The 22,083-nt window shown below is 55.5% G+C and overlaps 1 protein-coding gene across 1 annotated transcript; it reads right to left on the bottom strand.

Moving 5' to 3' along the window:
• Positions 1–2,499: 2,499 nt before the first annotated feature.
• Positions 2,500–9,254, bottom strand: FIS1 (fission, mitochondrial 1). The gene is made up of 5 exons (XM_061575244.1): positions 9,118–9,254; positions 6,959–7,091; positions 6,393–6,469; positions 5,065–5,170; positions 2,500–4,850 (listed from the first exon to the last, which is right to left on the bottom strand). Exons 1-5 carry the CDS (start codon positions 9,160–9,162, stop codon positions 4,753–4,755), a joined length of 459 nt encoding a protein of 152 aa, XP_061431228.1. The 5' UTR covers positions 9,163–9,254; the 3' UTR covers positions 2,500–4,752.
• Positions 9,255–22,083: the final 12,829 nt, after the last annotated feature.

Here is a 22,083-nt window from a genome sequence, read left to right on the forward strand (position 1 = left end):
AGTACCAAAATATAATAATAGGGGTTTTACCATTTTTTTTCTGGCAACAAAACTTAAACCTTTGTACAAGGGATCGTGTGTGCATTAACCACAATACTTGTGGTCAAAATGCAAACAAAAAACACACTGATAATAAATGCATTGTCCTTGAAACTGATTGGTCCACGCCAGAGACGGCTTTCTTTTGAGCCTCGTCTCAATTGGTGCTCCAGAGGATGATCACACGTATTGTGGTTAATGCACACATGATTCCTCGTAAATAGGTTTCAGTTTTGTTGGCAGAAAAAAGGGGAAAACCCCTATTATATTCCTATTATTATTTCAAGAGGTTCGTTTCGCAGCAGCAGAATGTGGTTCGTAGGCAGCGTCAGGGTGTGTTGAACGGAGCGGCCTCCGTGGTTGACACCGGACAGCCCTTGTCGACAGCGACACATCTGGTGAAGCCAGAAGGATTCCACCTTGACAACAAACATGGGCTCTGCTACTGCTGCTGCTGAGACCCGGGAAGGTCGAGACCGATTAAGAGGTTTCTTGCAACAACAAAAAAACACTGCTGGGGTGTGGGAGAGCCACGAGACTGATGGGACTAAAAATGTGTGGAACGAACACGTGAACACACAGCGGACGTCTGATGGACGTTCGCCTTGGGGCATTGTGGCGGTGTGAAGTTTTGGCTCTCGCCCTCTTGACGCGCGCTCGGGGCTTGTACCCGCGCGATGTCCGACGTTTCGCCGTATGTTGCCTTCAAACTATCGGCTCCCAGATGAGCTGACGGCGTTGTCGGCTCACCTTGATGGCGGATTTGGCGAGTAAGGTGGTCGGATCGACCGGACTGTCAACGCCTCCAGTCCTGGTTAGATTACCGCATCGTCAAGTTCGTGGTGTGTCTTTTTCCGTAGCCAAACATAATAATAACAATCACCATGGGGGTTTATTTCGGGGATGCCGATTCCACGGGCGGTGGGACGGTGGGCATCCCAGCGGTCTGGCGATTCCAGAGGTGGCCGTCTCGACTCCTGTCTCCCCGGTGCGGCCATGGGTCCCATGGGCCGGTGTGGGCCCCACGTGCCAGTGTGGGCCCCACGGGCCAGTGTGGGCCCCACGGGCCACCACTTTGTGCCTCTTTTTGGGTTGCTGTGGCCCACGGAATGGCGTGGGGGGGTTGGGGGTTGTTGGTTTTCCACTCTGGCCGGTGTCGCGCGGTTCAAGACGTTTCGGCAACAAAACGGTGGCGGAGCTTCACGTCGGGAAACATTTCGGCGGCGTCGAGGCGTTCTCCGCGGGGCCATCGGACACTCGGGCAGTGACCAGGAGCCTCGGCGGGGTTCACAATGGCCACGTCGAAAACCTCGCCGCGCCGGCACCGCCGCTGCCGAGAATCCTGGGTTCGAATCCAGGTTTCAGCCGCCCAATCCCGCGACTTAAATCGGGTTCTCAAGTGTGAGGGAGTCGGATGGTCTCCCCCCCCCCCACTCGGTCACCGGTGGCTCACACAGGAGACCCACACACTCGTGTGGAGACCCACGACATCGCGGAGAGATCCATAGACCGACAGAGGCCTATATATTCCACAGCCTCTGAGTTGTTATTGAATCGGGTTCGCAAATATAGCGACCACCAAAGAATTGCAGACCCATAGGCTCATGGAGAGACCCACAGACGCAGACTTGCATCGAGACCCATAGGATCATGGAGAGAGAGACTTACACAGACCCGTCGATTTCGCATAGACAGAGTTGCGGTTAAATCGCGTGAAGTTGATGGGTCTCAGCCCGGTGACCAGTGACAGCTTGAGTCGAACCCAGGCGCTCAGCAATGCCAGCTCGAGTGTTTCCCAACACGGCCGTTGTGGAGGCCAGACAGAAATCATCTCCACCCGGCCACGGCCGTCAACCTCTCTGTGAACCCCAGCTCCCTTCAATGATGCGCTCGTCGGTATAATTTTATTTCTACTCGACTGCGAGCAGCCGATCGCCGGTGTGCAGTAAATGCCGCATGGAGCTTTTTCAACGTTGTGGTGTCACGAGTCCTCTTCATTTCATGACAATGTTCCAGTTCGGTTACACCCAGGAAGGATCGTGTGTTTGCGCGCATATAGAACTTATTTCGCACCGTACGTAGCCAAACATGCTAATCGGAGGTGCAGGCAATAGTGGATGTTGTCGTCAGGGTGTCGTGTTGGTGGTAGTGATAATGGATGTGGTGGTGGTGAGATGGTGATAGTGGATGTAGTGGTGGTATGGTGTTGAGATGATGGTGAGATCATAGTGATGATAGTAGATGTCGTGGTAGTGTGGTGGTGGCATAGTGGTGATGTATGTTGAACTTCTTTCGCACCGCGAAAGAAGTTCAACATACATGATAGCACGGTTGACTATGTACGGTGCTAAAGTTGTTCAACGTAAATACGAGCACCAGGCCAAGGCAGCATCCACGTGGCGTTCAGGCGGCCGATTGAAGCTCCCGCACGGCGACAGAGAGGGACCGCGAGAGGCCAGGCCGAGGGGAGTCACGCGGAGATTTATTAACGAACACGCACCCAAGAGGCCCTGTCGGGTCACCCTGCGCTACAGCATTTGTCCCATCTCGTACATCACACATCGGGGTTCTGACTTTCTGGCCGCGACTCCCAGCCCTACCGCGCTGAACGGCAGGCGATACCTGAACCGGTCCTGAGAACACAGCCCATCTCTACACTTCAGCCCCACGCTAACCCGCGTGGTGAAGTATGGTCAAACCCCACAACCAACACACTGGGGGGGGGGGGGGGGCCTTCATCCAGCAGTGGATTGGCAAAGGAGCCCGTAAATTACTAACTTGCATATGTACATGTATAAGCCCGTGGCCAATCCACTCCTGGACGAGGGATTCCATAGTTTGTGGGGTTTATCCCACCGTGCAGGTCAGCGGAGACGGGGAGCATAGACATTGTTGTACAGTACAATGATGGTTTCGCTGCACTGCTGACAGCAGCAGCGGCAGCCTATATCACCCGTCAGGCACGGCGGTCGCTCATCCAAGCGCGAAGCAGTGAAAAGCCTGCTTAGCTTGCGAGCGCTCACAAGAATCGGGGGGGGGGGGTACGTGAATTCGGATCGAGGTGGTTGGTTGCAGGTGAATTTTGTAAATTGGGATGAATAAGATTTAACTTTTTAAAATATAGAAAACTCATTCCTTTTAAAACAGCTTTTTTTGTGCAAAGTGTTGTCATCGCCCCCCACCCCACCTCCGATTCGCGCGGTTGTGTACGTACGCTGCGAAAGAAGTTCAGCGTACACACACACAACACACACACTTGGGGTGTTTCACGAGACAGATTCACCGCTCAGTGACGGGAGCCGCTCGCTTTCCCCGACGGGAATAGACTAAAACGCAAAACGAAACGCAGCAAGTGGAGGAAGCTGCGCAGTGACTCCGCCGTCAGGGATGCTGCCAAAATCCTGGGCTCCAATCCGGGTCTCGGCCACCTCTACCGGCGAGATCACGCCGGGGATTCTAGCGGAGCGAATTTATGTTCCATGCCCGGTCACCGGCGACTCGCATAAACGTGAGCCGTTCACTTTATTGGTCGTGGAAGGATGATGATGACGAGGACTGCTTGCGGTGATGAAGCTGATGGTGACTGATTGAAGGGATGATGATGACGACGATGGCCATGTTGGATGAGACCACCGTGCTAGCAGGCCGACCTCTCCGAGCGGGATTTTAATTCTCAACCTTCCAACCGCGAGCCGAGCTCTGCACGTCAGCGAGTGAGTGAGCGAACGCGTTAGCGAGTGAGTGAGTGAGCGAGTTAGCGAGCGCGTTAGCTAACGCGTTAGCAGTCGAGTTAAACGGCAACAGCGACGGCAGTAGCGGCACGCGGCCCAGCGAATGGCGGCGGATGAGCGAGCGATGGCAAAACGGCATCAACGTTGGGAGTTCCCAAGTCTCCAAGAAGAAGAACCACTGAGGGGGCAAAGCACGCGGCATACCATCTCAGCGGGTCAGCTGCCCTCCCTGCCAATCTGCCCGACGGACGCAGGGCAGCCCCGCTCGCTCACACCCGAGCGAGCGGTTGCGCAACTTGGGTTGCGTAACTTGGGTTGCGTGCGCGGGACGTCTCTGGCAACCGGTTGCAGTCGCGCGACCGGTCGCTGCTCTCGGGAGTTCGAGACGAACACCCAACGCCGCAGTGGCGTCAAGCGCCCCGGGCCCTGACCCGTCACTTTTTCCTGCACTCGTTCACTCATCCGACCCTCTTCACTGATCCCACCTCTTCTCGCGTTCACTCATCAGACCTCTTCACGCGTTCACTTATCCAAGTTGAGAATTGATTGGGGGGGAGGAGTGAGGATGGGTTAACGATGTGTGTAGAAGGTGGAGATTTTGTGTGTGTGGAGGGTGGAGATTGTGTGTGTGGAGGGTGGAGATTGTGTGTGTGGAGGAGGAGAATGTGTGTGTGTGTAGAGGGTTGAGAGTGGAGAGGGTGGAGATTGTGTGTGTGGAGAGGGTGGAGATTTTGTGTGTGTGTGGAGGAGGAGATTTTGTGTGTGTGGAGGAGGAGAATGTGTGTGTGTGGAGAGGCTTGAGAGTGTGGAATGTGTTTGGGAAAAAGCACGAGGGGCTTGGCAGAACGTGGAATTTATTTGGCAAATCGGAGAAAGCGCCGGCAGGGCAAATAATTATATAGGGAGGTCTACGGGGATGAGACACGGTGGGGGGGGGGGCGTAGTGCACTGTGGGTAAGGTCGGGGCCCGTCGCCGTGACGATCAACGCGTGCCCTTGTGAATGGCGAGCGCCGCAAGGCTGGCAAGGCCGGCAAGGCCGACCACAACCCCGCCCACGATCGCCATGCCCACCAGGCCGTCTGCAACAACACAGCAGAATCGTCAGCGGCATCATCGTCGGTGGTGACATCGTCAGCTTCTCATTATCAGAATCTCAATATCATCAGAATCTCCCAGAGGCTCATAGCTGCCAGACTAGGGCTCTTTCAGTGCTCACTGTGGCAGACTAAGGCTCCCGTAGGTTTCAGTGTCAATGGGGCTCATAGCGGCAGATGAAGGCACGCGCGCGCGCACCTTTCTGCATGGCCTTGTTGATGAGCTTCTCAAGCTGCAGCGCCTGCTGGTTCGTGGGCTCCTTGCGCAGGAGCGTCTTCACGAACTTCAACGCCTTCTCGTAATCCTGCACCGTCGGACCACGCGGGGGGGAGGGGTGGGGGGGAGGAGGGGTGGGGGGGGATGAGGGGTGGGGGGGGAGGGAGAAGGGGTGGGTGGGGGGGATTACTTTAGACAAGAATCCCGCTACCGATTACCGATCGGTGACGTGGAAGTCTCTCGCACAGCAAGATGTTATTCCCATACGGCGGCGTTCTTCGTCGCAAGCCCCCCCCCCCCCCCCCCGCGGGAGCCACTGGCGGCCCCCCTAACATGCGCCCCTACCCCCCCCGCCCCCCGGGCAATACACAAGTGGTGGCAACATCCCCCCATCGCCATCACAACCCCCCAATGATTTCAAACGGCGTGGTGGCAGTCCTCACTCACACCGATGTTGTCTAGTCGGCGAAAGTGACCCCCTTCCCCCATCAAGTCTGAAAACGAGTGAAGAACGCTGCCCTAAGGTAACAACCTAGCGAAGGCAGACTCGAGAAAGCCAGAATTCGGGGTAAACCGGACAGGCGAGGCCAAAATAATATAAAGTTTTTAATGAAAACCAAAAACTTCGAGAAACTTCCACGGGAACACTGCGCACGCGCTAATGAGGCTGCGCGTGATAGGACACGGATGTTCTGTAGTCAATCCACTTCAGCTATATTCAGACTCAACTCTTTTTCAGTTTACCAGGTAAGGCCCACTAAGCTATGACCTGGCCACACGTAACGTATGTACGTCATGTTTGTATATTACAGGCCGTAATTATTATAGATATTGGGGGGGGGGGGGGGGGGACACATCCCCAATATTCAAATATGCTCAAAATGTCCCCCCCAATGTATTGCTATAAAATAGATTTCTGTTTATTGTGGTTATGGTTGAACTTTATTAATCCCTAATCTCTGCCATTACATACAATGAAACAAGAAAAGGTAAAAAAGTAAAAACAGAACAATGTAATACAATACACTATTAGACATTATTGTAAAAAATTAATAAAAAGTCCATCCCATGTGTTAGTGAGATTTTTTTATATTTTAGGCAGGAAATTCGTTTTCAAATTTAGATTTTTTTTTTTTCTGGGGGGGGGGACCCCCAGACCCCCTGGAAGATTTGGTCCCCCCCAATGTTGACTCCATGGCTACGGCCTTGGTATATTATGTATGTTAATGTGGGATTGATCGCCAAGGGCACTTTGAAAGTTCTATCCTGCCCCCCCCCCCCCCCATGCAGAGCGTGGTGGGTGAGGTTACCTTGAGCCGGTAGTAGCCGATAGAGATGTAGAAGAGGTAATCCCGAAGCTCATCTCCCTTCGCGTTGTGGCACAATTCTGGGGGAATATCGTCATCGTCGTCATCAACAGCAACAACAAACTTAAGTATAAACTATTTTTTTTATTTTACCAGGTAAGGCACCACTGAGCTATTTCGCTCTTTTTCAGAAGCGACCTGGTCATCACAAGTGGCCCATCGTGTGGAAATGTATAGCGGCCAAATAGTTGAAACGTGTGATGTTGATTCTAAATGTGGAGAGAAAAACCGGAGGATACGGAGAAAAATCCAAGCGACCACAGAGAGAGAGACCTGCAAACTCCAAATATACAGCAGGCGTCAGGGTTGGGATCGAACCCACAACCTCTTGTATACCAGGCGAGGCTGGTAATATCTCGCCACCGTCATCATCAAGATCGTCATCTTATCAACATCATCACTGTCAACAACATTCCTACGTGTTAAATCATTCATTCATTTCCGATTCGCTCATTCCGCCATTCGCTCACCCCGTCGTTAATGACGAGGTGAGGGTGTGCCCTCCTCACCCTCTAGGAGTCGCACTCCGCGCTTCACGTCTTCGCTGTGCCGGGAGCGTACAAGGCACCACGCGTACTCAAACTGCGTGGCGGGCGATAGCGGCCCCTTCGCCATCTCTGCATTATACTTCTTCTCAAACTTCTACACACGCGCACACACACAGCGAGGTTAGACACAGGACGCTACATATACACACAGCGAGGTTAGACACAATATGTACTGTATGTTGAACTTCTTTCGCACCGTACATGGCCAACTGTGCTCACCGGAGGTGCGCAGACACAGCGAGATTAGACACGGGACAGGACAGACACAGCGAGGTCAAACAGCACACAGACCACGGCGAGGACTGACAGGGCACACAGGACAGATACAGCACAGCAACGGCGAGATTAGATACAGGACACTGCACAGACACAGCACATACACGGCGAGGTCAGATGGCGCACAGGACAGACACAGCGAGGTCAAGCAGCGAGATCAGACAAAGCAGAGACAGGCCAAGGTAATTGTTAATGGCTAAGTTTCATCGTTTGTTCACTTCTCAGTCCACCTTGTCCTGGCGAGGGACGCAGCGGCAGCGTGTTGAGGAGTGGCGGTCCAGACCTCCCTTTCCCTGGCAACAGACTATACACTACTACACTACATTACTATAAACTACACTACTATACAGACTCTAGCTCTTCCTGGGGAACTCCCAGGCGTCCCCAGGCCAGCCGAGCGACATCGTTCCGCCAGCGTGTCCTAGGGTCTTCGCCCAGTGGGACGGACTGCCTGGTAGAGTTCCAGGGGGGGGGGCATCCTTACCGGGTGCCCGAACCACCTCAACTGGCTCGCGTGTTCGTTTAACCAGGTGAGAGCTCAGGGGACCAGAATAGCCTCATTTGCAAAAGTGACACAGGGACTGTGTGGGGGGAGGGACAAGCACAGTGCTAACGCAAATGGGACAGACACAAGACAGCGTGGACAAGCACAGTAGCACTGTCTGTAAGCATCAGCAGGGACTACTATAGCAGGTGGGCGGCATGGCAACATATAGTAGCGGGGACAGAGACAGCAGATAACATAGGCAGGCAGCATGCTCTTGCTGTGCTGTCACCACCACCACTACCCACTACCATCACAACGACAATGGCTATGCCATTATCATTACCATAATCACCGCTATCATTACCTTGACCACCACTACCATCATTACTACCACTATCACAACCATTATAACCATCATTACCACCACCGTTGCAAACCACCACTACGTTCGTCACCACCATGTTCATCATCACCAGGACTACCATAATGTATGTTAAACTTCTTTCGCACCGTACTTTGCCAACCGTGCTAATCAGAGGTGCGGGGGAAGTGCAACGAATGACTTTCATCATCACTCATATCGCTACCATCATGGCAACCTTCACCACTGCCATCACCCACCGTCCCCACCACCATCACCACCACCATCACCCACCACCACCACCATCACCACCACCACCCACCATCACCCACCACCGCCACCATCACCACCACCACCCACCACCATCACCACCCACCACCACCCACCATCACCACCATCACGACCCACCAACACCACCATCACGACCCACCAACATCACCACCACCCACCACCATCACCACCACCATCACCCACCACCATCACCACCACCACCCACCACCATCACCACCACCACCAATATCACCACCACCACCACCCACCAACATCACCACCACCACCCACCACCACCACCACCGCTACCCATGATCATCATCGCTACTCATACGGTCATCACCTTCAATCACAACTACACCACCATCATTGGCGAGACATCGGCGATGTTATTGTAGCAAAACATCAAAGCCATAAAAAAATACGTCCTCTAAACAAAAACCCGCTCGTAACGATTGTCAGCGAGCACTGCTTAAGTTGTGAACAAAACCTCGCACTTTAATACACCGAGGGCAGGGCGCGACCGCCCGTCCTCGCCTAGATTCCCTACCGGGAAAGGCGCGGCCACCCGGGTAGACATACTAGGCCGCAAGGGGGTAGGGAGTAGGGAAAGAGCGTGGGTGGCGTGGGTGGGAAGCATAGGCGAGGATATGTATTGAGGCAGAGCACAGTCAAGGAGCACAGCTGGAGTCCCCGGAGCAGCTGTAGCAGCGGGAGTCGCCTCACCATGAGATCCTCGGCCGATATGAAGTCATTTAGAATAGCCTCCATCGCTGCGCTGCCGAGAGTAGAATTCCCACAGCGGATTGGCGTCGAATGACGTCATGCCGCTTGACACAGCCGACACTTATGGTGTAATGACGTCACTCGGAGGTTTGGATATTCGTCGTGGAGTCAAGGTGACTCGCCGCGTCCCCGTGGCGTCATGTTGTTCGCGCTCTCGTCATACAGATGGATGACATCATCATGGATGACATCATTTTGACACGGAGAGTCATGGTCGCGCGCTACTATATATCGTAGGATTTTACGATATATCGTAGGATTTTAAAAATCGTTGGATTTAACGATATTTGACGATATATCGTAGTATCTTACTATATATCGTAGGATCTTGCTTATCGTAGAATCTTACGCTTCATCGTAGGATCTTACGATATATCGTAGGATTTCATTATATACCGTGGGATTTTATGAAATATCGTAGGATGTTATACACCGTTGAATTTCACGATATACCGTAGGATTTTATAATATGTCCATATATCTGGGGAGGGTGTCGCCACGACCAGAGCGGGGCCTCGACTCCTGCTTTGACTGTGGCCTGCGGGGCCACGTGGCCTGCGGGGCCACGTGGCGTCGAGTTGCCGGGCGCTTCGACGACGCTTCTCGTGGCCCCAGCGTCGTGCCCCCGACCATCCTCTCCTGCCGAGGCGAGTCGCGACACGGCACACACTCAGCCCCCAGCTCCACTTCACGCCAGAGGTCGCAATCGGGTACCCGATACCCGTACCCTACCCGATATCCGGCTACCCGTTTGCGACCCTGGTGCGGCCGGGTACGGGTAAGGGTGAGTCACTGGTGAGTAACCATTTGTCACTCATTTCCCAACGTCTTGTCTCTTCTCACAATTCAAGTTCCTAGAATCAACCCACCCGCACCTGCAACATGGCTTCATCCCAGAGGTCGCAATCAGGTACCCGTACCCGTACCCTACCCGATACCTGGCCGGGTACGGGTAGCCGGGTATCGGGTAGGGTACGGGTACCCGTTTGCGACCCTGGTGCGGCCGGGTACGGGTAAGGAATCAAAACCCGTTTGCGACCTCTGCCTCACGCAGCTCCTTGCGCCGGGTCGCGGTCTCGTCGTGCGTCGGCTACGCGGGAGCACGGGGCGTGTTCGGGCTGACTGGCCACTCCGACCAGGTCGGTGGTCGGAGTTGGTCCATAGGGTGGTGGCCGCGACCGAGGGTTCGTCGGTTGTCGTGGGATCCATCGAGGGGGTCGATTTTCGAATGCTCGTCAACACTGGGGCATCGGCAACCATTATTTCCGAGCTCATTTTATAACATCTTGCCGGACAAATGCCGGATGTCACTGCACGTTGTGTAAAGCCGGCCCGTGTGAACCCGGAGGCCTGGTGACCGGAGGTCACGGTCCGCGGGCCCCAAAGAGGGGGCTGGGGGACCACGGGGCCAGGCCCAGGTCCCTCTCGAAGGCTCGAGAAGGGGGGCGTGGCTCGGGACGGAGTCAGCCCCGCCACGGGCAATATCAGCCGGGGCCCTGAACAGGTCCGGCTGGCTGTTGCAAGAATCGAGACGGAAGCCGTCACCGGGAGAAGACCTGTCCGACTACAAGACCCGGACCTGAGCCGGGGTCTGGTCCGAGATAGCCACCCGTGTGAGCTAGGGTGAGTTGGGGTGAGCTGGGGTGAGCTAGGGTGAGCTGGGGTGAGCTAGGGTGAGCTGGGGTGAGCTGGCGTGAGCTAGGGTGAGCTGGGGTGAGCTGGGGTGAGCTAGGGTGAGCTGGGGTGAGCTAGGGTGAGCTAGGGTGAGCTGGGGTGAGATAGGGTGAGCTAGGGTGAGCTGGGGTGAGCTAGGGTGAGCTGGGGTGAGCTAGCGTAAGCTGGGGTGAGCTGGGGTGAGCTGGCGTGAGCTAGGGTGAGCTGGGGTGAGCTGAGGTGAGCTGGGGTGAGCTGGCGTGAGCTAGGGTGAGCTGGCGTGAGCTGGGGTGAGCTAGGGTGAGCTGGGGTGAGCTGGGGTGAGCTAGCGTAAGCTGGGTGAGCTGGGGTGAGCTGGCGTGAGCTAGGGTGAGCTGGGGTGAGCTGGGGTGAGCTGAGGTGAGCTGGGGTGAGCTGGGGTGAGCTAGGGTGAGTTGGGGTGATCTGGGGTGAGCTGGGGTGAGCTGGCGTGAGCTAGGGTGAGCTGGGGTGATCTGGGGTGAGCTGGCGTGAGCTGGGGTGAGCTGGAGTGAGCTGGGGTGATCTGGGGTGAGCTGGCGTGAGCTGGGGTGAGCTGGGGTGAGCTGGGGTGAGCTAGGGTGAGCTGGGGTGAGCTAGGGTGAGCTGGGGTGAGCTAGCGTAAGCTGGGGTGAGCTAGGGTGATCTGTGGTGAGCTAGGGTTAGCCAGTCCGGAGGAGATACCTTCCTGGGGTAGCTGGTGAAGGGGCAGATATACCCCTTCGTGATTTGAAGCTTTCGTGACAGTAGGAATCCATACTCTTTGGTTCTTTCGGTAAAGTCACGTAGGTATAAAATAAATATAAATAAATCACGACGTTTCGGGCGCAACACAAGCGTCCGTCATCAGGTGCATCTCACAGCGCGCGATGCAGCGACTGCGAGCGCTTTGTGTGTAATGTATGGGACTGTGATGACAGTACATGATTGTGATTACGTGATCGATGTGGGGAGCGGTGGTGTAGCGGTTAGCGCACTGCACTACGAACCTAGGGACCCGAATTCGATTCTCGCTCACGGCCAACACAAGCGACGATTGTCTGAACCGGTCCTGGGCCTTCTTTCGGTAGACTCAGATGAGTATCTGGTGCGGTGTGTAAACATCGCCACTAGGGAGACAAAGGTGCCCGGGCGTGGTGCTGGCTACCCACTCCCTCGTGTGCCTTGCTGGCCTTCACAGGTGCTGCTCGCAAACAGCACTTGCCCTAACAGTCTGTTACAGGCTATACGGGTGATCTTTGTCTTTGATGGGATTGTGACGACACTCCGTGATTGTGAGAACAATCATCCACGGCGCCTCGTGTGACTGGCGGCGCGCGCGGCCTGGCGCTGGACATGGGAGCCGAGTCGCCGTGTTGAGAAGACCCGGCAAGTAGCGTCGTCTGTGCGCGCGGGTGGCGTGCGTCACACACAAGAGTCAGCTGGAGACGGGGTGGTCGCGGGAGACACCGTCCCCTTTTATTGTTGTTGCCGAGCTCACACCGCCACTCGTGCCCCCCTCTCACACACGACTATGCTGCCGCACGACCCGTCCCGGACACGACCCTGTCCGCGATGCACCGACGGCGTCGACCGAGACAGCCAACCGCTGTCCGGCCGTGCGATGATCTGGCGAAGGCGGCAACGACGAGGGCGGCGACGACGAAACGAGTTCACTTCCAGAACCCTCAGCCCGGAGCTCCCCGCTCTCCGCTGCTTTTATTCCCCTCGTCGCGGCTTGGCTCCACCCTAGCCGCGCCTCCCTTCTCGAACCCTCCAGAGGGTTTCCTGGGGCTTGCCCACGAGGTCTACCGTGACCCTTGCCCCAGTTCCTCCGCCCTGCCGGCACACACACCGTGTGTATGCTCAACGGCGTGTGTGCTAAGTGTCTACCTGCAGTTGCAGCTGCTGTCCAAATGTATTGCATGGTGAGCAATGAAACTTGTGAACAAGACTTAGACATGGATTATGTCGCAGGGTCGTGGGAGGTGATGACGGCCTTCCAGCTGTGGATTGACCACGGCCGATGATAACACGTGAGCACGATGGAGTCCATAAAGGGCAGGGAGTCTATATAGGGCAGGGAGTCACTACAAAGGGCAGGGTGTCACTACAAAGGGCAGGGAGTCACTACAAAGGGCAGGGAGTCACTACAAAGGGCAGGGTGTCACTACAAAGGGCAGGGAGTCTACAAAGGGCAGGGTGTCACTACAAAGGGCAGGGTGTCACTACAAAGGGCAGGGTGTCACTACTGAAGTATTGGAAATGACGGCAGGAACTTCTTGACGGGTAACACACTTTTATTAAATCTTGTCGTGTCACAATACAACGTGTGGTCTCTATTCTTTTGACTATACACTCCACATAACTCGTGTAGACTCTATGCCTCTGGCTACACACAATGCACTTGACTCGTGTAGACCCTATGCCTCTGGCTACACACAATGCACTTGACTCGTGTAGACCCTATGCCTCTGGCTACACACCATGCATTCAACTCGTGTAGACCCTATGCCTATGGCTACACACAATGCATTCGCCTCTGGGTTACACAGAGTCCCGGTCCCGTTAGGACAGCGGGACTAGGTACCGCAGGGCCCTATCTCTTCGATCCCCGTCTTCATTATTCGCTGGTTACATCCTGCCTTTACGCCTGTGTGCATCCCCTTTTATAGCCCCTGCTCACGGGAGACGGAGCTGATGCGGACGTCGACGTGAGCATCGCTCCTTAGTTAACCAATGACGACGCGCTATCTCTACGATCCGTTTTCCCCAGCGCGTGTTAACACTACTCAACCAATCACACCGCGCTGCCACCCGATCACTCCCTCTCAGCGCGTCACCGGCACACAGCCAATCAGCACCACGTAACCCACGACCCCGCGCTGACCCCTGATCCTCCACCGTCAGCGCGCGTCACCAGAAAACGAACGCGCCAAGTGTCTCTGTGACTAAACGCAGTGACGAGGCGCTCCGGCTGCCTCGACTCCTCACGTGGTAGGTCATAAAAAGTAGCGCGACCTAGCGCGAGTCCGTCTGGCCGGTCCGTCGTATGGGACGGGACGCTGGCGACCGTCCGGTGGCTCCGGCAGCTCTAGACGGCGCGGATCGGGCCTGGAAGGACCGGCCCCGCCGCGAAGATCCGGCCGCCGGTGGTCGGCAGCTGTCAGTTCCGAGACACCTGGGAGCGGATCAGGCGGAGACATGTGAGGATCAGGCAAAGACATTTCCCCCTTAGGGTCGTCGGTCACGTCACATGCTCGGCCCTCACGACACAAGGGGAGGCTACATGGAGGCGAGAACGGTTTCAGTCGGGAGGGGTGGACGTACCAACGGCGCTTTCCCCATTTTATCTGAACGCACTGGGGGCGTGCAACCCGCACGACCTCCACGGGTCCCCGCTATGGCTTCAACAATTTAGGCGACGTAGCCAAAGGTGCCTGAGGGCAATGCAGCCAGGCCCTGTCACCTGGTTCCCAGTTGTGCACGGACACCTTCCGTGCACGCAACCGCTCGTTTGCAATTTGGCGAGCCCGCGAATTAAGCCGTGCGGCCTCCCTTGCCTCTGTCAGCTTATGAATATTAAATTTAATATGCTCTGCCAATTTCGAATTAGTTCGTGGCGCGGGCAGGCCCAGCTGCGTTTCCATGGGCGGGTCGGCTTCCCGACCGTACATCAGATAGAACGGGGAAAATCCCGTAGCTGCATGGGGGGCCATTCTATATGCGGCGAGGACCCCAGGGACCTGCAGGTCCCAATCAACATGTGCCTCACACACCTGCATAGAAGTCAATGTCCTGTGGAGTCTCTCCACCATCCCGTCCATCTGCGGGTGGTACGGGGAGGTACGCACCTTCTTAGTACCCAACAGGTCGCACACCTCTTGCAGCAATTTACTAGAAAATTTTTTCCCTTGGTCGGTCAGCAAGCGTTCGGGAGCCCCCTTGTCCAGGACGTAGCCCTGGACAAAGGCGTCCGTCACAGCCGCCGCCGACTGGTTGGTGAGTGGCCACGCCATAGGCCACCGGGTAAAATATTCGACCCCCACCAACAGGTACTTATTACCCCTAGGCGTGACTGGAAAAGGCCCCAGAATATCGAGCGCAACGAGCTCGTTAGTGCGCGAGACCTGAATAGATTGCAGCGGTGGATTAGCTGCCACGGGCGGTGGTTTCCGTCTGGCGCACTCAACACAACCCTTCAGAATATTCACCACGTCACTCCCCATCCCCGGCCAATAATAGTCACGCTGAAGCAGGGCAAGCATTTTGTTTACTCCCAAATGCAAGAGGCGTTCGTGTGCGGCCAAGACAACTTTCCCCCTCACAGCAGAAGGCACCACAATCGCGTGCCGCCGGGACAAACTGTCCCATCTCATTAACAGGCCTTGCTTAAGTACGTAGGAGCCAGTTCGTTCATGGTCACCTTCGGAACCCCCTGTCTTGCGGCGCAATGCTAGCAGGGAGCTGTCCGCCATTTGGAGACGGCCCCATTCAATCAGCGACAGTGAGAGCAGCGAGTCCTGACCTCCTGGGGTAGCGGGAACATCCCCAATTGGTGTGCCCGCGGTCGCAACCAACGCCCCCATACCTTCCGTAACTGGCGGTTTACAGCGCGCCGATCCCGATAAGCACGCACATTTGTGACAAGGCAACAATCGCGACAGAGCATCGGCATTTGTGTGTCGCAACCCCTTACGGTATGTAGTCGTGAACTGATAGTCCTGGAGGACTTCCAACCACCGTGACAATTGGCCCGAGGGCTGGGCGACCCGCAATGAATACTGGAGCGCCGCGTGGTCCGTCCGGACCGTAAAGTGACGACCATAGAGATATGGTCTGAATTGTTGTATGAAAAAAACAATGGCAAGCAGCTCGCGACGGGTGACGCAGTAGCGCTGCTCTGCCGGCGACAACACCCTGCTACCATAGGCGACCACCCGTTCCACCCCCCCAACGACTTGGGACAGCACCCCCCCAATGCCCGTGTTGCTAGCATCCGTGTCTAGCAAGAAGGGACTCGCAAAGTCAGGATAGCGCAAGGGTGGGGCACCTACCAAGGCGTCCCGGAGGGAGCAGAATGCAGCCTCCTCCTCCGGTCCCCATCGGAACTTCACTCCTTTCGCCGTTAGAGCGTGCAAGGGTTTTGCAATGGTGGCGAAGTGCTCAACGAATCGGCGATAATAAGAAGCAAAACCGATGAAACTGCGCACGTCCGAAACTGACGTGGGCGTCGGCCATGAACTGACACAGTCCGTCTTCGCGGGATCGGTAGAAATCCCCGAAGAGTCGACAATGTGACCCAAGTATCTAACGGATTTACGAAAAAGGTGGCATTTGGCCGGTTTAAACATTAATTTAGCCGATCGCATTCGCAAGAACACCCCTCTCAATCGCTGGAGGTGTTCCTCAAACGTTTTACTGAAAACAATGACATTGTCAAGGTAAATCAGGCACGTATCCCATTGCAAGCCCGACAAAACCAACTCCATAAGGCGCTGAAACGTCGCAGGAGAGGAGTGAAGTCCCATGGGTAACCGGTTAAACTGAAACAGGCCCCCTGGAGTCCGAAATGCTGTCTTAGGTTTAGACTCTTCGTCGAGTGGCAACTGTCAGAATCCGGATAATAAATCAAGAGTCGAAAAGTATCGCGCACCAGACAATGCATCGAGGGACTCGTCCATCCTGGGGAGCGGATACGCGTCGGCCACAGAGATCTTATTCAGGCGACGGAAATCTACGCAAAATCGCAAGGACCCGTCCTGCTTTTTAACGAGCACAATAGGTGCTCCCCAAGGACTGGAAGAAGGCGAAATAATGTCGGCTTCTAGCATATCGTTAACGGCCGACTGAACATGTTCCTTCTCAGCAGGACTCAGTCGGAAGGGATTTAGCCTGACCGGTTGCGCATCGCCCGTTTCAATGTGGTGGCGTAACAGGTCCGTGCACCCAATGTCATACTTATGTTTACTGAACACATCCGAAAATTCTATCAGCAACCCGCGCAGCGCACCCAACTGTACCGCTGACAAATCGTCAGAGTCCGCGCACAGCGAATCGACCCATTCGAGGTCCTCCTTCGGTTTAATGTTTTGCGTGGGGCTCGGATCAGCCTGCGCAACCAGCCGCTCTTCCGCAGGGACCCGCGCCGCGTGAGCTAGCATGGTGCCCTGCTGAATGACGGCCGGCCGCGACCCAGCGTTTAAAACCATCACAAACGGATCCCTGTCAGCCCCAACCAAAGTGTGAGCCACCGACAAATCGAGACCTCCAACAGCCCTATTAGAAGGACCCAAAAGCATGCCTTGTTCCGAGGTCTCCCTCACCCATGGTTTCCGCAACCGGAGGGGAATTAACATTTGTGAACCCGGGGGCACGTGCACGGTCTGTGTTGCTAACGCTTGTATCGTAGCGCACGCCGTCCGAATTTCAGTAGGGTTCGTCAAAAATGAAATACGGCGACCCGATGGTAGTTCAATGCAACGCTGATCAATGAGAATTTTGATGGGCATTTTTGCCAAAAAATCAGTGCCCAATAGACAAGGAACCGCCAGGGAGGACGAAACGAAAACGGGTCCCGACAATTTGATATCTCCAATGCAAATGGACGCCCTAATCTGACCGATAATGCCCAATGATCCCCCATTAGCGGCGTAAAATGGCACATCCACCGGAAGTAGCGGACGACATTGTACAGGGATAATGTTATAAATGAGGTCCGATATAATAGTCGCCGATGCCCCCGTGTCCACTAACACCCTGACCTCGACCCCATCAATAGATCCCGTAACGACGGATGAACCCGCTGAGGCAGCCACTATTCTGTGCCCCAACTCCGACCATTTAATGTCTCCCCGGTCCCGGCCGAACCCCCCTCGCCGAACCGAATCCCCGAACCCTAACCGGCTCTCCTCCGCCGCAACGCGACGGCCCATGCGTGTCGAGTATGCGGGCCGAGCATGTGAGGTGCCGCGACTTGCCGGGGTTTGTAGGGATGACTTGGGGCCTTGTTCGTCGTCCAGCCGAGGTCCCATGGCGCGCTGACGTGGGGCGCGGCAACCGGACGCCACGTGGCCCCGGAGGCCGCAGTTATAACACGTGATGAGAGTCGTCGGAGATCTCGGTTGCTCCAGCTTGCGGGCCGATCGCAGAGGCGAACGACCCCCCGACCTCCAGTCCCCCGGTCGTCCCGCGATGAACGCCTCCTCTCGTGGGCTGACGACTTGGGGTTCGGTGACTACCGGGCCCGGAGCTGAGGCCACGGCAGCGTTGCAGACGACCCCCTGTTTACGTTGAAGGACCTCGTGCGCTTGTATACTTGTAGCGACCCGTAAGGAAGAAATATCGATCTCGTCGGCCGTGTTGATGGGGACCCCCAGGTCCTGCGCCAACTTGAGCAATTGCTCCAAAACCATCGCATCTTGGCCCTCCTCGTCCATACGAGGGAACGCGGCGTCGGCGAGAGCCAGCAACGCCGTGCGATAGGCGAGCACGGTCTCCGTGTCCGCCTTCCGCCTTGCATAAAAATGATGGCAACACGCCGAGGGAGGACCGTAGACCTTGGCCATGAGAGCCAGCGCATCCTTGAGCGTGCAGCGGTCCGACCTGCGTGCGGACGTGAAGGCCGCGAGCGCGTTGTCGTCCAGCATGGCAGGCAGTGCCCGCAGTGCCGTAGCGTCGGACCAGGCGGACATCTCCTGATGCGCCAAAAACCTGCGCTGAAATTGGCCCCAGTCCCCGCCTTCCGCCTTGAAGGCTGACAATGTGGGAAGGCGCTGTTGAAAGATGAAGTCGTCCTCCGCCTCGTGGTTCCTCTCCGCCGCCCCGTCGGTGTGTAAGATGGCGGCCCCAGTGGCGGGTGTCTGATGGCGGTCCGCAGCGCGCGTTGGTGACGTAAGCGGGCGCGCTTGGAGAACCGCTGCCACGTGGTGGTGTCCGTTCCCGCCAAAAGTCGGCGCAGATGAAATCACCGGCACACAGCCAATCAGCACCACGTACCCCACGACCCCGCGCTGACCCCTGATCCTCCACCGTCAGCGCGCGTCACCACATACACAGCCAATCACTACGCGCTGGCACACGATCCCTACCCCAGCGCGTATCACCACTACACTACAAAGGGCAGGGTGTCACCACAAAGGGCAGGGTGTCACTACAAAGGGCAGGGAGTCACTACAAAGGGCAGGGAGTCACTACAAAGGGCAGGGTGTCACTACAAAGGGCAGGGTGTTACTACAAAGGGCAGGGAGTCACTACAAAGGGCAGGGAGTCACTACAAAGGGCAGGGTGTCACTACAAAGGGCAGGGAGTCACTACAAAGGGCAGGGAGTCACTACAAAGGGCAGGGAGTCACTACAAAGGGCAGGGTGTCACTACAAAGGGCAGGGAGTCACTACAAAGGGCAGGGTGTCACTACAAAGGGCAGGGTGTCACTACAAAGGGCAGGGAGTCACTACAAAGGGCAGGGAGTCACTACAAAGGGCAGGGAGTCACTACAAAGGGCAGGGTGTCACTACAAAGAGCAGGGTGTCACTACAAAGGGCAGGGAGTCACTACAAAGGGCAGGGTGTCACCACAAAGGGCAGGGTGTCACTACAAAGGGCAGGGTGTCACCACAAAGGGCAGGGTGTCACTACAAAGGCCAGGGAGTCACTACAAAGGGTAGGGTGTCACTACAAAGGGCAGGGTGTCTCCATAACGAGCCGGGAATCACAGGAAAGTGCTGGGAGCCCGCGGGAAGGCCTGGGTCGACCCCTGGGTGCTGCCGCTGCTGCTGGTGCTGCTGCTGGGGCTTGTGTCGGGGGCGATGGTGCTGCTTGTGCAGGGAGCCGTCTCGGGCGGTCGCAGTGACCAGGAGACTACACACACACAGACACACAAAGACAAAGATCCCCCATATAACCTTCACAGACTGTTGGGGCACACTGGCACGGTACACGAGGGGGTAGGTGGCCAGCCTTTGTCTCCCCAGTGGCGATGTTTACACACCGCACCAGGTACTCATTTGAGGCTGAGTCGACCTAGGGGAGGCCCAGAACTGGTTCAAATGTGTCGTTGGTTGTGAGCAGGAATCGAACTCGGGTCGCTGGAATCGTCGCGCTAACCCTTCCGCCACCGTTCCCCGTATACAAAGACAAAGATCGCCTGTGTAGCCTTTACAGACCGTCAGGGCAAGTGCTGTTAGTGAGCAGCCCTGTTACAGGCTGAGTCGCCCTAGGGGAGGCCCAGCACCGGTTATTCTCCGTGAGCAGGAATTTAACTCGGGCCGCTGGATTGGTAGCACAGCGCACTAAGGGGCCGTCCATAAATGACGTCACGCGTTTTTGGACGATTTTTGACCCCCCCCCCCTCGTTACACGGCGTCACAAAAAGTCAGACCCCCCCTTAAATATGACGTCACAAAGCTCTGCCCCCTGTTGTATCTATGCCCTGTTTTCCAAAAATTAATATTAAGAATAATTAGGCCAAAAAAAATTGTATTTTTTTCATTAAATAATGATAACAGCCCCTACTCCTCACAAGCACACCAGGAATCTGTGAAACGGGCAGGGCCATTAAACGGCAAGACTTCAGAGCACAGAGAGGTCAGAGACATCCAGATGGACAAAAGGTCGATGGCCTAACCCTCCCAAGACGTCTGGAGATGCACGGATATCGTGCAGAGCAGAGAAACACAACTGTTGCAACTCGCGTTTTCTTTAACGTTTTCCTTAATGAAAAGTAGAAACTTAACAAAAGAATCAACCAGCCTACAATAGGGGCTTTTTATTAGATATTCCCTTATATTACTCGTATTCACCGCATATATATTATTTTGTATTGTATGTTTCTATCTACATGACCTTCCTAAAAACTAAAGAATACGAATTCCAGAAAGCGTAAGTGGAAACTTAGTTACACTTAACCTCAGGACATTAAAATATAACTCAGAATAAAACACCAATCCCTGGAAACAAACGCATAATCAAACTTGCCAAAGCCCTCAAAATAATGATGTAACGAGTATCATTACGAATATTCATTAAACATAGACCGAATAATAACCACGATATACTAAGACCGAGGGAACTCATAAGAAATATCAAGAATAACTGTAACACACAGGACCACATAAATGTATTGCAAAAATCTCCTCAGCCACCTTTGTCTCCAACGGTCCGGCACAAACAGATGGCCCATAAATACTTTAGGGGGTTAGAAAGGGTCGCGAGGAGGGGTCGCGAGGCTGTCTGGTTTTTCTCTTTCGGTTTGTTGTTTGTTTTCCTCTCGCAAGAGACGCGCAGAGAGGAGAGGGTGTTCACGTTTTTGAGTTTAAGCACAAGCGCACATCACGAATGAGCAGTCTGGTTCGAGTCGTGCTCAGTCTCGCAACTCGGCTTGCGACGCAGCGTTGCGATGGGGCTCGCAAGGCAGCTGGGGCGAGTCGTGCCTCGAAGAGAGATGGAACGAGGAGGGGTCGTTCGAGTCGCAGAAATCTGAGTTCAACCTAGGTCGAGGCTGGGTTCAGCCGTACTCCGGCTGGCGGAGCGTCGTGAGGGAGCAAACACCAATACCGATGGCAGGTGTCGCTTCTCGCAGAACGAAGTGGCGAGGTGTGGTTAAGTGCGAGTGAAGCTGGCAGCTGCACGAACAAAGGAAAGCACGGAGAAGAGAGAGTGACGAGTGACAACAAGCAATCAACCTGTAGAAGGGCGGAAATCGCCAAGCGTCGACCAAGCGAGCTTCGAAAAGGACGAGCAGCAGCGGATGAGCAACAAGAGACATCGTTCATCGCCAGAGCGCTCCAAGCCGGTGAGCGCGCACAGCCGCGTCGTCCAGAGCCTGAGCCAACACAGCCTGAAGTAAGGGCGGGTGTCCGTGTGAAGTTGGCAGCGATCAAGGAGAGAGGGACAGCAGCAGCAGCACCCGGGCGTCACCGAGCGTCGTGCCGACTCGTCATCCAGCAGCGGATGAGCTGTGCGCTATCCGACGACGATATCATCGCGCACCGCCGAAGGCGAGCATCGTGCCGACTCAACAATCATCCAGCAGTGGAGAAGCCTGGAGCTGCCACCAAGAGAGAGAGAGAGCGCCATCGAATGCGCCGTGTGTTTGACACACACACACCGACCAACACCCAGTGAGAACAGACAAGACGTCCAGCAGCGACGACGGAATCATCGCGCACCACGTCGGCGAGCGTCGTGCCAACGCCGCTCAATCGAGCAGCGGAGAGAGAAAGTGCACGAGCAGCACCAAGCCCCCGGAACCATCAAG

This window comes from Lethenteron reissneri, chromosome 57, assembly GCF_015708825.2.
Source record: "Lethenteron reissneri isolate LAM-NWPU_2019-01 chromosome 57, ASM1570882v1, whole genome shotgun sequence".
In the NCBI taxonomy this organism is placed as follows: Eukaryota; Metazoa; Chordata; class Hyperoartia; order Petromyzontiformes; family Petromyzontidae; genus Lethenteron; species Lethenteron reissneri.

Bases quoted from the DNA above. Each gene is read 5' to 3' on its own strand.
- FIS1 (XM_061575244.1), bottom strand. From the start codon at position 9,162: ATGGAGGCTATTCTAAATGACTTCATATCGGCCGAGGATCTCATG. The intron at 6,470-6,958 runs GTGAGGAGGGCA...ATATTCCCCCAG, and splicing joins CGGAGTGCGACTCCTAGAGG to AATTGTGCCACAACGCGAAG. The intron at 5,171-6,392 runs GTAACCTCACCC...CCGACGGTGCAG, and splicing joins TCGGCTACTACCGGCTCAAG to GATTACGAGAAGGCGTTGAA.